Source organism: Gopherus evgoodei, chromosome 20 (genome assembly GCF_007399415.2).
Source record: "Gopherus evgoodei ecotype Sinaloan lineage chromosome 20, rGopEvg1_v1.p, whole genome shotgun sequence".
Classification (NCBI taxonomy): Eukaryota; Metazoa; Chordata; order Testudines; family Testudinidae; genus Gopherus; species Gopherus evgoodei.
The window spans coordinates 12,672,179-12,687,478 of record NC_044341.1 but is presented as its reverse complement, the minus strand read 5'-3'; the positions used below and the strand labels follow the sequence as shown (position 1 = coordinate 12,687,478).

The window sequence follows — 15,300 nt, the reverse complement described above, 5'->3', positions numbered from 1 at the left end:
GTTTGTTTTCTTTATTTGCAAGTGTGTATTTGGCTGGAAGGAGTTCAAATTTGTATTTTGCTGAAAGGATTTTAATTTGTACTTGTATACTTAAGCTGGGAGGGTATTCCCAGTGTCTATAACTGAAAGACCCTGTACCTATTCCATTTTAAATTTACAAAGATAATTTTTATTGTTTTTTCTTTCTTTAATTAAAAGCTTTTCTTGTTTAAGAACCTGATTGTTTCTTTATTCTGGTGAGACCCCAGGGGACTGGGCCTGGATCCACCAGGGAATTGGTGGGGAGAAAGGAGGGAGGGGGGGAGAGAGGTTAATTTTCTCCCTGTGTTAGGATTACTTTCTCTCTCAGGGAGAGTCTGGGAGGGGGAGAGAGAAGGAAGAGGGGAAGGTGAATTTTCCTCTCTGTTTTTAAGATTCAAGGAGTTTGAATCACAGTGATCTTCCAGGGTAACCCAGGGAGGGGAAGCCTGAGAGAGGCAACGGTGAGGGGAAGGGTTTACTTTCCTTGTGTTAAGATCCAGAGGGTCTGGGTCTTGGGGGTCCCCGGGCAAGGTTTTGGGGGGACCAGAGTGTACCAGGCACTGGAATTCCTGGTTGGTGGCAGCGCTACAAGTTCTAAGCTGGTAATTGAGCTTAGAGGAATTCATGCTGGTACCCCATCTTTTGGACGCTAAGGTTCAGAGTGGGGAATTATACCATGACAACCTCATGACAGTAGATCCTTTTTAAAACTAAAAAAAACTGCAAGGCTGGTCGCTATTACCAGGAATTTACATCTTATCTGTGCACTTCATGGTGAGAAGCACCCTCTTCTCCCATGGTAGGAGTAATAGAAGCGCGTTGTTAGAGCACCAGCTGCTCGTTTGGAATGATCTTTAGAGGGGACAGGCACAGCAGGCTTAGCCCTCAAGACCACGACTAAAATACAAGTACCAGTTTCTATGCTGTGGTGACACTCTTGAATCAAATTATCAGTGTGCTTATTAAATACAAGACACAGGACTGGATTTGAACATGCACTTTAAACAGCGGAATAGGGAATTACAGAACTCCAAATGCCTAGAACTACACAGCAGTCCATGGGGGAAACTTGACCAGGCTGTCAACACCTTTCAGCTTACCCACAGAGGAATGGTCCATGTTTCTCTAGTACGAGCTTTTCTCTGACCTTCCTCTCTCAAATGAAAGGAGCTTAATGGCTTTTATTCATGCCAAACCGTGCTGTATCCGATTGAGGTGGCTAAATGGGATGTAGGGCACTTCAGTGCTTGTGGTGCACAGTCGCACAGTTACTCCTCTGCAAGCATTGTACATTTCTTCTTTCTAGCCCGGCTACTTGAACTCACGGCAGCCCTTATAAATACTGCTCAGATGAAATGCTCAGGTTTGGAAGTCTAGGAAGTAAGCTACCTTGATCCTGAATCCCTTAAGAATGTCAGTAGCTGTCCAAAGTGGGATCACTGGAGTCAGCGCAAGCGAAGTGGGTCACAAGTTGTCCACTGAAAATCATGATAAAGAGGCCACTGCCTGGAAGAAATAGGCAAAAGTGCATTTGAAATGCAGTGCCAACATCTGATACTGCATCCCCCTCCATCCCTAGCTTACAAACCAAACTCCCAGGGCTAGAGGGCAGGTGGTGTGCTTCAGTAGTTTTAAAAATCACTTGTGGTTGGCTCAAAGCGGTTGCTTCTAGACTAGTCAAAGCATTTCAGCTTTGTTATAGTGGTAGGGATGGCACCTTTACCCGGGCCCCTACCCAGCTGGGAAGAGGAAATAAAGGGGGCCCACCTGGAAATGAACTGAATGCTTACCGAGTGCTAGCCACCAGTGCCACACCAAAGGGAACTGCTCCATCACTGTAAACGACAGATCAGACATGTCAGTGCTAACAGCCTCTTTCTCCGGAGATTAAAACCATCAATGATCTGATAAAACAGTGCTGGCTAGTGATTAGAGCTAGGGCCTAAAGAATCAGGACTCCTGGGTCCTATTTCTGATTCTACCACTAATTTCTTCTATGTGTGATGTGGTGTTGGTTGGGGTTTGCTTTTTGTGGTTTGGGGATTTGTTTTTGTTTTTTGCAGGTGCACAAGTCACTTAAACGTCGTCATGTTTTTACCCATCCCTAAATGGCTAATTGGATTTCTCAGGGTGGGCAGTGGGGAAAGTTGCGTGGCTCAGTCTGAAAGATGTTGAGAGTCATAGACAAGAAAGGGGGGCGATATTTCTGCTGAGGATGTAGTCATGTGTTTAAAGGGCATGCTTAAGACAGCATTTACCAATCCCAAGCATTCAAACATTACGGCAAGCTCCTCCCCAAAAAACTCAAAAAGTCTTTAAAATAGTCTGGGTTCTTTTTATGTCTTTCTAGTTCAGAGCCTCTAGGGGTCACATTTTCAAGCTTCTCTTCAACAGTCCAGAGGGGCTGGACTTTTGTATGTGTCTATTAAAGCTGAAGCTATCTCAAACACCTGGCTCCAGGAGCTGGAGCTTTAAGAAAAACACCACATATAGTGAGACTTACATACACACAAAAACCACAAGAGTTGGCACTCGCTTTTAGATTAAAATCAGATTTAAAGACACTTAATTTGCAACATCTTCAATATAAAAATGAGGGGGGGAAATGCCCTTTGTTGAGTGAATCTGACTCATCCTAAACAATGAAACTAGAGTGGAGCAGTCAGTTTCACTTCCTTGTGCTTTCAGAGTCTTGGTACTGTTGTGTTTGAGGTAATAATGGTTCAGGGGACTGTATGCGTGGGGTTTTTTTAATTGGCTTCCTAAAAATATTTAATATTTATTTCTGTTAATTAAATTTGAAAACAATCTGTTCTGGCACCTAAAACCTGATGGCATGCGTCCCTTTCTGAGACATTTGGACTTTGATTCCTGCAAAACAGAGAGATCTTTCTTTATACTTCTAAGTTCATGAATAATGAGAGGTCTTGAGGTTAAAATGCAGGGATGAAATCTTGGTCCCACTGGAAGTACACCTCTACCTCATATAACGCTGTCCTTGGGAGCCAAAAAATCTTACCACATAGGTGAAACCGCGTTATAGCGAACTGCTTTGATCCACCAAGAGTGCGCAGCCCCACGCCAACAGAGCACTGCTTTACCACATCATATCTGAATTCATGTTATACTGGGTCGTGTTATATCGCGGTAGCAGTGTATATGGGAGTTCTACCAGGACTTCACTCCAGGACCAGAAGGCAGCAGCAGGTAACATCACCTAGCTCTGATTATAGCACTTTTTCATCAGTAGCTTTCAAAGCACTTTACAGTCTTTTAATGCATAGATCTTCACAGCACCCTTGTGATGTACTGTTAGCCCCATTTTTCAGATGTGGAACATGGGCCCAGAGCCACAAAGGGACTTAGGCATTGCAATGCTGAGCATCACAACACTTAACTTTGAGGTGCCTGGAAAATCACAGGAACAAAATGAGGGCTAAGTGCTGAGTTAGCTGCCCAGGTTTCCTGTTCAGTGAATGCGGGGAGAGAGGCACTGTACAATGTGATCCACATTAGGCAGGGAGCTGCCTACACTAGCCAATGGGAGGTCATAACAAGAAGGTTGTGGCCTCAGCCTTGCCCCCTCATGGATTTAGGCACCTAGCTTTGCTTGCAGGAGCTCCTTGCCTCAGTCCATTTCTTGTGGGAATGAGTTAAGCACCTGCACACCGCCACACAAAATGCAGGGAGGAAGAGGAGCCAGTGGTTAGAGCACTCAGCTGGGGGACTCCAGTTCAGTTCCCCTGATGGGGAGGAAGGATTTAAACAGGGGTCTCCATGCAGGAGAGTGCTCCAACTGCTGAACTATGGGATATTCTAATGGGAAGGGCTCCCTCCATCTCTACTGTGGAAGCCGTTCCCTTTTAGAAACAGTTAGTCACTGGGAGTAGACAGACCAGCCTGGGTCCTACCTCCCGACATGGGTGTCCCAACTCCTTGACTATCGAATCATCTTACTCCCTCTCTCTGGCCCAATAACTCTTGAGGCATTTATCCAAAGCACACCACCGTCAACGGGAAAGACTGAGGGAAGTCTCACCTTGAAGTGGTCCTGTAGCTTGGTAGTTAGAGCACACTCCTGAGGTAAGAGACCTCTGTTTGAGTTCTGTGTCCCCATTCAGACGGGGAGGGAATTGAACCTGGGTCTCCCACATCCTGCATGAGTGCCCTAACCACTGGGCTAAAAGTGATAAGATGGGCAATAGCACTTCCTCCTCCTCCTCCACCAGATTTGAATGGGACCTGATCCAGTCGGCAGCCCTCTGAGCAGCACGTCTGCTGGATCAGGCCCCATGCGTGAGATACAGATGCTCCTCTACCTCTCTTCTACCAAGATTTAAGCCTCTTTGTGGATCTGGGCCACAGAGACTAAATGAGTTGTGCAGGGCCACACAGAAATCTGGGTAGAGTAGGGAACTGAACTGCAGTTTATAAGTCCTAGGCTCAGACTCTAGGCTTGCTACAGACTTTTTGTGGGACGTGTCACTTCCCTTTGCTTTGACAGTTTTCCCAAATCTTTATAAAAAAGGAACTACTGCTAGCTCCAGCTGCTGGAGTTTGGAGGTTTAACTCATGAATGGGTTTTGAGATCCTACAGGAAGGTGCAAGAGAAAGGCATGTCCGTGCTTATGCTCTCTTTTTAGTAAGGTTGGTTACTTTGATGTTCTGAATGCTGGTTTTCTTGAAGGGGAAAAGCCACTTAAAAACACCTCACTTAGATTCTGATAGCAAGTTACATTAAATGTAATTAAAGCTCCCTGTGTTAAGAGTGTTACTGGCTGCGCAGAGATGGGTTGTGTCTAAAAATGCATGTATGGAAAAGCCCAGAGAAGGGCAGGGAGGTAGGCTAGACGTGTATCAGTGGGAAGGGGAGGAGTAAAAGGAGATGTGGCCGAGGCTTTGAAATAATGACTGGGACACAGAAGGGCAGTCAGGCTGCTTTCTATCCCCTCTGTTACCAAAGGGCACTCCCAAGCTAAAGGCACTAAACAAGGGATATATTAAATGCCCATCCAAATTTAAAATGGCTAAATGCTAGGTTGCAATGTGGCGCCAGCCAAAGCCTACTGCAGTCCATGGAAGGACTCCCATTGATGTCCACAGGCTTTGGATCAGGTCCTGTACACAGGATGCTGCTGTTGTGGCAAGCAGCTTAGTGAAGTTCAAAAAGGATCGTCCTTGTCTATGAATGAGTCTAGCACCACAGTACCAGGAGCTGGGACAGGAATTACAGATGCTCCTGAATGCAATGTTGTTGGAGCTGTGCTAGTCCCAGGATCTTAGAGAAATGAGATAAGATCATATGTTTTATTGGACCCACTTCTGAGAGACCAGCATTTGAGCTGCGGGTATTACCTCACCCACCTTGTTTCTCTCAGATCCTCGTGAAAGCAGAAGTCCTCTAGAGTTTAGTATTGCACGACTGGTCAGGTGCAGTCTGTGCAGCTGAATGCATAGGGGCGAGACAGGCTCGTTACTTTCCTCTGGAACATCCACTATTGGCTACACCAGGATGCTGGAGTGAATAGGCTATTGTTCTGTTCTGCGACAGCTGATCCTAGGCCATCTATCTCTTTGCGAGTCCATCCATCTGTTCATATATCTGTTCCTCATTCCTTCCCTCATGTGTTTCTTCACTCATCCGTCATCCATTAATTTGCCTTCCCTACTCTCTCTGTCCATCCATCTCAATCCCAGAGCACTAAAGTTCCTCTCTGACAGACAGGGAGCTGTGCGGTTGCAGCGGAAGCAGCTGCAGTCACTCACGTCAAGGCTTGAACATATAAATCATGCCATCTCAGAGATCAACGCAATGGCCCTAATAGGCAGGCAGAATAAATGTGGATCAGAAGTTGCATGGCCTCCCCATGGATAAATGGGAGCTGTTTTTCACCTGGTAAAAGGGCTTTGTTTGTGAGTAAGCAATTAGTCTCTCTCTACAAAACAGAACCAGGAAGCTAATGGACGGGGGTGGCAGGCTCTCAGCCCCTTTGCTGAGGAATGATGGGGCCGTTTCCACTCCATTAGCACCAGTGGGACGCAGATGGTGGCGTATGCCTCGCTGAACTTGTGCTGCAAGACAGATGAAGCCCTCTTCCCCCACGTTCATCGTAGCCACTAGGGGTAGGAAGGAAGAGGCTGTTCCACATGGTGCAGGAGTTAATGAGACAGAACACACACACAGGCCAGGACGGGGGAGAGGAGGGAATGGAAGTGACAAACCCATTTGGAAGCCATTTCAATAGCACTGGTTTTTGTAATGTTCATATTTTCTTTGAAGCTGTTTTCAATTTTTGGTCTCGCTGGATCATTAGTCTTCTAAATATTATGATGTTCAGTTGTAGTGGGGCGTAGCATGGGGATGGAGAAAGGAATAGAAAGGGAGTTTGCATCAGTGCATTCTGATCTGCCCCCTGCCATGGACTCTTTAGAGCTCTGAGGTTCCATCCATGGACCCTACAGAGCCCCAAGGTTCCATCCCTCAACTGCCAGGGACCCTACGGAGCCCCAAGGTTCCATCCCTCAACTGCCAGGGACCCTATAGGGCCCCAAGATTCCATCCTCCAACTGCCAGGGACCCTACGGAGCCCCAAGGTTCCGTCTCTCAACTGCTGGGGACCCTTCGGAGCCTCAGGGTTCCATCCTCCAACTGCCGTGGGCCTTCTGAGCCCCAAGGTTCCATCCCTCAACTGCCAGGGACCCTACAGAGTCCCAGGTTCCATCCTCCAACTGCCAGGGACCCTACGGAGCCCCAAGGTTCCGTCTCTCAACTGCTGGGGACCCTTTGGAGCCTCAGGGTTCCATCCTCCAACTGCCATGGGCCTTCTGAGCCCCAAGGTTCCATCCTCCAACTGACAGGGACCCTACAGAGCCCCAAGGTTCTATCCGCCAACTAACAGGGACCCTACAGAGCCCCAAGATTCTGTCCCCCAACTGCCAGAGACCCTATAGGCCCCAAAGTTCCATCCTCCAACAGTCTTGGACCCTACAGAGCCCCAGGGTTCCATCCCCCAACTGCCAGGGATCCTACGGAGCCCCAGGGTTCCATCCCCCAACTGCCGGGGACCCTTCGGAGCCCCAGGGTTCCATCTCCCAACTGCCAAGGGCCCTTCGGAGCCCCAGGGTTCCATCCCCCAACTGCCGGGGACCCTAAGGAGCCCCAGGGTTCCATCCCCCAACTGCCGGGGACCCTTTGGAGCCCCAGGGTTCCATCCCCCAACTGCCGGGGACCCTTTGGAGCCCCAGGGTTCCATCCCCCAACTGCCAGGGATCCTACGGAGCCCCAGGGTTCCATCCCCCAACTGCCGGGGACCCTTTGGAGCCCCAGGGTTCCATCCCCCAACTGCCAGGGACCCTACGGAGCCCCAAGGTTCCATCCTCAACTGCCACAGACCCTTCAGAGCCCCAAGGTTCCATCCTCCAACTGCCAGGGACCCTACCGAGCCCTGAAGTTCCATCTACCAGCCCCACCAACTGCCACAGAACCTTCAGGGATCTCAGTATTCCACCTGACAGCCCCTTTTGCTGTGTCCAACTGCCACAGAGCCACCAGGGTCTCCACAACCCACCTGAAGCCCCTATACGACCTCCAGCTGCTATAGGCAGATTTCTGAACAGTGGCTGGCCCCTGTTTACTCCTACTAGAGAGCAGGTCAAGCCCAGACTTCAGATCTTGGTTTTGAACAACAACAAAAGGAGGGTGGGGAGGCAAGGGCAGGGAAGAGGAGAAAGGAAAGGAAGAAATCAGAGGATGTACGTTTAAATACACAGCACTGGAAGGAAGGCAGCTTTTAAAAGAGCAAGAGAAAAGTGTGTGGGTGACTTGGCAATGGCACATAAGCATTTTGCAAAAGTCATGGTCCAGTTAACTATCAAAGTTGCTGCATCACCAGGGCAAGTTTCAGGTCCAGTTATAGGGAAACTGTGAAATTCCTGCTGGATTTATCTTAAAACCCATGCTAGGGCATGGAGCTATTCAGAAACACGCACCTGCCACTGAACAGCAGCCATTGCTAGGGTGGAAAACAGCAGGGGTGTAAAAACACACAGCACTATAATACTATAGCTAAGGACAGGAAGGAAAAAAACCCACTTCCAGTTGAAACTGTATTGGGAATTGAAGTATACAGTAGAATTCATTTAGCTAAATTACTTTGACTGGAACAACCCACCTCTTACAAGAAGTGCCCTGGGATGTTGTGGTCAGGACCTGAGTTTTATCTCTCATGCAAAAGACAGCAGTTCTAGCAGCACTCTTCCCCTTCCCCCCGTATAGCACGACACTGGCTTGGTATTGACTCAGAGGGAAGAGTGCTACCAATGGAATCATCAGCATCACTTCTTCTAACACCTGGGTGTGCCTTGGAGGTCTCCCATCCAAGCACTGGGACAGCTTGAATCTGCTTAGCTTGGGAAGAAGACTAGTAAGATCTTAGCCTGAGCTTGTATGGGTGCAAAATGAAAAGAGCTCTTTTTTCTCCAGGTTACTCAACACATTTTCAAACATTATATCATGTATGGAATCCATCTGGCTCAAACTCACCTACAGACGTCAGTGCCACGTGGACGAGTGTGACAGTGATGGCGTAGTCCCAAACCCATCGCTTCAGCAGAGCAGCAAAGAGAAGGCCACTGGTGAAGTAGGTCAGTTCCATGGACAGCAAATTCACTAGAGAAATGAGAAGGGAAAACAACCCTTATTCTGGAGTAAAGGCAGATGGCATTTCACAACAGGGAGCCCTGGAGGTACAGAGTGCTTGCCCATGGGGTGCAAAGGAAAACCCTCAAAATTATCCTGGAGTTAATGTTCTGACACAGTTTATTGGAATACAGATTCTGCTGATTCCAATGGGAGGTACTACCAGGGGATGTACACAAAGTCCATTCCCATAAGGCAAAGAAATACGGTGCTGTCTCCTTGCAATAGCTAGGGACCACTTCACTGGTTTCCCAGTGGCTGTGCTCAGAGTCCATCCCTCCAGCCTCACACATCCTGGTCTCTCTCAGTCAGATGTTAACACGCTTTTGGCCTTGAAGGATCCCTGTGGTTTTATCCATTCCAAAGCGACTTCATTGCCCTGCACCACTTACCCAGATATTTGGGATTTGAGTGAGATGCTTCTGTGTTAAATTCAAAGGGGATAAGTCCATCAAATGTGTCCATCCTGGAAGAGGGGGAGAAAAAAAAAAGAGGGAGAGAGAAAACTTTAGGAAATTAAAAAATGATCAAGGGCTGTTACACAGATCCCCACTAAAAAGTCAACATTTGCCAAGGGTTACTGCACAGGGAGATCTGAGCTACTGCATGCCATTGTTACAGGGCCAACTGCATCTCTGTCCCCTCTGTGGTCTCTGAATGCTCTCCTGCAGGTGTCGGGCCTTGTGCTATTACCCACTCCTGGAGTGGAATTCCATACAGTGATCCAACAGCCTTCTTAAACCAAAGCATTGTCTGTTTTTCAGTAGGAAGAAAGCATTTAGAGAAAAAGACATTTAAAACAACAGTCTACACACATCTATTGAACCAAAGACTTGTCATCCCCTGATGGTATCCTAGGCAGGCCTAAATTCTTCACGCCCCTTTGGGTGCCTGCCTCTCACTCTGGTTCCTCCAAACAACTCCTCTCTCTTGAAAGTGTGTTCCTTCTTCACCCTCCCAGAGGTCTTTTGTTCTTCTGCATTCCCAGGTCTTTTCCAGCCTTGGCATTGCCTCAACAACTCTCAAGAGTTTGCTTAGAAATGGCTTATCTTCTGCTATTCTTTCCCTTCCTGCTTGTTTCCCCCTGTTAAACTAAGCCAATGTATTCACGGAGTAAACATGCCAATAACCAGGTCAGCATACAGTGAGGGATAACTCAATGGTTGGAGCATTGGCCTGCTAAGCCCAGGTTTATGAGTTCAATCCTTGAGGGGGTCATTTAGGGATCTGGGACAAAAATCTGTCTGGGGATTGGTCTTGCTTTGAGCAGGGGGTTGGACTTGATGTCCTTTCCAACCCAGGTATTCTATGATTCTATTACAGAGCAGCTTCACAGCCCCTCATCCAGAACAGGATATAAACATGAAGCATGTGTAGTATTGGCTGACAAGTGTTGATATTTAAATGGAACCCACTGTGCCATCTGCAAGCTGGTTTCCTAGTCTGTGGGGTAGCCTGTCCAGCTTCCACTGGGCTGGTGTCTGCTGCACACAAACTGCCTCCTCTAGTTCATGCTCACTGGCCCCCTTTGGTGATACTCTCAGCAAAGAGGCCAATCGTTTACGTTGGGATTTTCAAAAGAGACTCAGGAATTAAGAGCCCAGCTTCTACTGAAGTTCAGTGGGAGCTGAAGCCCACGTCTTCAAAGGTATTTAGGCTCCTAACTCCCATTGAAATCATTGGGAGTTAAGTGCCTAAATATCTTTGTGCATCTGGACCTGCATGCTTGACTCCTTTACATTCCCTTGAAAATCCCAGCCTAACTGTTCTTTGAAGATGTAACTCTCCTGTCAGCCCTTGAGGTGATAGGTGCCTTAGCTACCCAGAGATGGCCTTGCTGGACCAGGGTGAGGCACATGAATGAGAAGCTCACCTTGCCGCTGTCTGGATTGTCTTTGTTCTGTGGATAAAGAGAACGCCAGGCTCCAGGGCTGTGCAGCCTGGTATGTTTCATCAACACTAAACTAAACTGAAAATAAAATAAGTGGTCAGCAGTGGGACAAACCACTGAGCAAGAGCCACATGGCTCTGGCTGGGAAAAGAAAAGCAGGACTCCCACATCCTAACCATCACATTTTGGAAGAGTCCAATCAAAGGAAGGCAACACTGTGTTGACCGAATCAGATCCCTTTATTTCACTCGAATGAGCTCAGCATAAGATCTGCTCTGCTCAGTTCAAAAAGAACAGCCTCACCTGAAAGCTCCAGAGCAGATGCTTCCAATCATGTAATAGACTGCGTAGAAAGTGACCAGGCACAACAGCAGGTGAACGAGGATGGTCTGTCAATCAGAGCAGAAAAGCACAAGGATCAGCACATGCAGCAGTGAGAGGGACATTTATTCTCATCTCACCACAGAGAAAGAATCTTCAGCAGAGGAGAGTTTCCTGGGAATTCTGTGCCAGCTGCAAACAACTGGATCTGGGCCACCTAGGAAATGAAAAGCTCTGTTACGTTCATCCAGCTGGCCGTCTCAATGATAGGTATTTAAATAAATGTCACGGGGGTTGTGCAAGTGTCACAGGGACTCTGGCTGGGTCATGTGCAGGAACTGACGCTGGGAACTCTGCATCTAAAACCACAAGCCTCTGCTGTCTGAGCTAAAGTAACAGGTTTGTATATTTCAAGGCAGTAGCGGACTCACAAGCCTCAAGGGAGACAAAAAGCCACCCTGTGACAGGGTGATTCCACAAGAAATTACTCCTGGCAAGCATGATGCAACTACAAATGGATTGTTAATAATCTTACATTTCTGCAGCTCCTAGCAAGGATCCCCAAGGGCTTCACAAATTGGGCCTATCCTCTACCACTGGAATGCAGCCACCTCTGGGTTGGAGGACGACAGCAACCACACGACTTCGGGAGGGAGCATTTTGGTAGGTACCAGGGAAAAACAACTCCTCTTCCAGTAATTGCCCTGGGATAGTTTGTGTCCACATGTGACAGACAGGACTTGGTTTTTAACATCTGCTTCAGGAAGACGATGCAGGACGTACATTCTGCCAGTCCACTGAGGTGAAGGGATGTTCCACTGAAAAGGTTCTCAGAAAAGGGCTCACAATGGCTGTACTGTGTGCCTTAGAAGAGGCAACAGATCCAGTGCAACCGGAAGGAATGGCTAGTTCCTCCTGTCTCTGCCCATACCATGGGGATGGGGAGCAGGGCTGTAGAGTCTTTGCACCAGCTGGGACATCCCCCTGCACAGGGGTAGTCTCAGAAGGTAGGTGTATTCCTCTGGCCCCCATCACCACAGCTACTGCGCACCTCACAATTTTTAATGTGTTCCTCTCACAACCCCTTTGTGAGGCAGGGCCGGGCTGTTAGCCTCTCCATGCCTCAGTCTCCCATCAGTATTGTGGGGATAAGTGACATACCCAAAGTCACACAGGAAATCTGTGTCAGAGCAGGGGACAGATCACAGGCTTCCTGAATGCCAGGCCATCCTCTCTCCGTTCTAGCACCCTGCCCAATCTGTTCTTCACTTGACTTGACCCAATATTTTTGTGGGGATGGAAATGGTGGAGAATGTATCCAACTGCTACTAAGACAATCCCATCCCAGCAGCCGTGCAGAGGGTAATGGGACAAACACAGGGCCAGAGAGCGCCCAATGGAGGGCAGGGCCAAAGAGCCGAGAGCAAGTTGCAAAGTGCACTGTTGGATAGTTCAGTATGAATGTTTATTGATCTTGGGTTAGCGCTTCAGAGGGCCCAAGCACCTGTGCCTTGACCAGTTATCGGAAGCACCCAGTCTGGGGAGGAGAAAGACAGGTGGGGGCACGTCAGGTGTCTGGCTGGGAAACGCATCCAAGGGAGGCTCCTGACACCTGTTTCCTGTAGCTGGGAATTTTACGCGCATAGTCAGTTTCTCTGCCCCTGCCCCCTATCTCCTTTTGGATCTATGGGGTGAGGAAAGGGGTTATCCGGAGCACCAGGGAGAGATGATTCCTGCTTCCATCCCAGAATTAGCTCCAGTGTGAATTATGCTGCTTGAAACAATTTCACTGGCTGCCTTTTATGTTAATGAAACTTTGCCTTTAATTAACCCACTCCTGCTGCTGGCTGCTCTCCCATCTGCCCCAAGCAGCTCACCAGTAGGGCTGGAAAAGCCTTGGGCTTGAGCACCTTTGGGAGGCCCAGCTTTTGTTTTCTGAAGCAGCAAATTCTCCCACCACCCCGGCTCTCCCCCGCCCCCGTCTTTTGCCTTTACTACTTACAGCAGAATCCAAGTCACATGATCCTGCAATCTGATCAGGCCCAGATGCCACTGCTGACCCATAAACCCTGCAGCAGCCAACACTGCTGGGCTTTGCCGTGCCCCCCAAAGCAGGGCAGCAGTTCCTATGGGCTTTACCTTGATGCCTGGCACACTGCCGCTGTGGAAGGCCATGCGTAGGGAAGTTTCATAACAGCACAGGCCAGGCTCCAGGACGTATAAACTGGGGATCTCTCTTGCTGAGATGCTCTAGGAGAGGTAGCCTGGGCTTCTGTGGCAGGGAAAGTGAGACGACGCTGCAACGCCTGCTAGAGGCAAAGATCAGACAGGCAGGGAGAGGAGCCAATGAAGAGAAAGAAGCCAGCCGCTGCTCAGGCTGTGCCCAGTCCTGGCATAATTACAGGACATCAGTTTCCAGGGTCTAACACCAGCACCCCAATTCACTGCTAATTCTATTTTTAAAGACACCAGAATCTCCTGGTCCATGTGGAAGAGGATGGATTTGTACCTGATGTATTTCAAGCCCCTTCTTTACTCACTAGTGTAGTGATCGCTGAGGATACAAAATTCTCGTGGTGATCCTGCCAGGTCTCTAGGCATGACGCCCCCATTGACTTCACGCTGGACTCCCACTGGCTCCAGTGGCAGTGCCACACATGCAGCGCTGGCAGGATCAGGCCCCGTGTTTTTGAGGGATGCTAGTGTCAGGAAAGTCTGGGGGTGGTAGGGTTATAGACTAGCACAGAGAGTGACAGGTCACGGGGCTCCCTAACTTCACCGAGTCTGGTGTTACTGGATCTCCCAACTGTGATCATTTACACCAGTGTAAAATGGGGTAACCCACCACCAGATAAGGATTGACACATTTTACATTTAATGGTGTAAGTGACTTTACAAGGTGCAGAGCAAGGAAAGTCAGGCAGCCCCTCTAACCCCACTCTGGGAGGTACAAAAACAGGCTGGGGCAGGAAATGTGGCCAAGCGATAAAGGAGAGTGAGCTGCTGGGACTACCGAGCATGAGGAGACAGCTGGGCACTTTAGCAAAGTGGGGGAACTTTTCTCCTGGATTGGCTAAACTACTGGGCAATGAGAGAAGCCCCGTCCGAGGGGGTTCAGGGTAAATCCAGGCCAGGAAGAGTGCTGCCCAGGAAGGAGACCCAACAGCTGTGAATTTAAGCCAAATTCAGGCTTTGTTTTTGTTTTTGTTTTTTTTTGGAGAATGGGATAGTGGTTGATAGTCCCAGCATTAGAGGGAGGAGTTGGGGGGCTGGGGCAGTTGGGGCAGCACCTGCTTGCCTGGACAGTGTTTTAACAGGGAGCTGCAGCAGAAGGCTCTGTGGCAGAGCCAGTTAGCTCTGGATGGGAGCAGAGGGGAGTGATATAGGTCTGAACAAAGGTGCAGGTGGCTGGCTGAGTTATGTGGTGGGGGTAAGACAGCAAAAGTGGTAGTTTTGGTGCAGATGCATTGGCAGAGCTGCTGAGAGGGGGGACAGATCTATACTAGCAAAGGGGTTTGCAGGCATTGACTGAGGCATGGATGTGAGATCCTGCCTGGCCCTGCTGTGTCCTGCTCTCATTGATGCTGTTAGGTCTTCACTTTGATCATCTCTTAATTTGTTCATAGTGCCTCAGAAGACAAGAAAAACTGAGACATACAGATGGTTGCAGCCATAGCTTTGTAGCCAGTGAAGCACGCAGGGCTGCCCCGGGGGGGGGGGGGCAAGTGGGGCAATTTGCACCAGGCCTTGGGCCCTGCAGGGGGCCCCACGAGAATATAGTATTCTACAGGATTGCAACTTTTTCTTATGGAAGGGGCCCCCGAAATTGCTTTGCCCCAGGCCCCCTGAATCCTCTGGGCGGCCCTGGAAGCACGTAGCTCCAGGACTTAGAAGTGAGGAAGAAAGGATGTGTCTTATTAGCACGTGAACAAGATTTGTTATCAAAATGGACCCGTCAGTTTTTTAACACTCAGAAAACTGCCACAGCAAGAAAACACATCAGAATGTCACCCGTGTCAGGGAAAGTTATTGCAAATGACAGCTGGTGCAGCTGGGTCTGATAAGATATTACAGGAAGAAAGTAGAAGTGGCCTGGGCTGGCATGGTCTGCTATGGGGAACTGGAGTGAAAAAACTGAACACCTCCCAAGTATACACAGGTGTTTGGAGTCAAGGCAATTACATCAGGCAGTTTTTGGCCCAATGTGTCTTGTCCACAGAAAAATTAGGGCCAGATCCTCTGCTGGTGTAAATCAGCATAGCTGTATTGACTTTATTTTACTCCATCAACTTCAATGGCCCTCTGCTGACTTACAACGGTTAATGAACCAGCCTTTTGTAGCCAAAGAAATGATAAAAAATGATCGGTG

The 15,300-nt window shown here is 48.7% G+C and overlaps 1 protein-coding gene across 1 annotated transcript; it reads right to left on the bottom strand.

Moving 5' to 3' along the window:
• Positions 1-1,020: 1,020 nt before the first annotated feature.
• LOC115637648 (transmembrane protein 244-like) lies at positions 1,021-14,680 on the bottom strand. Its single transcript, XM_030539119.1, has 6 exons — positions 13,071-14,680; positions 10,914-10,999; positions 9,112-9,185; positions 8,564-8,689; positions 1,812-1,856; positions 1,021-1,527 (listed from the first exon to the last, which is right to left on the bottom strand). The coding sequence occupies exons 1-6, from the start codon at positions 13,104-13,106 to the stop codon at positions 1,436-1,438; spliced, it is 459 nt and encodes a 152-aa protein (XP_030394979.1). The 5' UTR covers positions 13,107-14,680; the 3' UTR covers positions 1,021-1,435.
• Positions 14,681-15,300: the final 620 nt, after the last annotated feature.

Bases quoted from the DNA above. Each gene is read 5' to 3' on its own strand.
- LOC115637648 (XM_030539119.1), bottom strand. From the start codon at position 13,106: ATGGCCTTCCACAGCGGCAGTGTGCCAGGCATCAAG. The intron at 8,690-9,111 runs GTAAGTGGTGCA...TCATTTCTCTAG, and splicing joins CTCAAATCCCAAATATCTGG to TGAATTTGCTGTCCATGGAA. The intron at 1,857-8,563 runs GTGAGTTTGAGC...TGTCGTTTACAG, and splicing joins CGTGGCACTGACGTCTGTAG to TGATGGAGCAGTTCCCTTTG.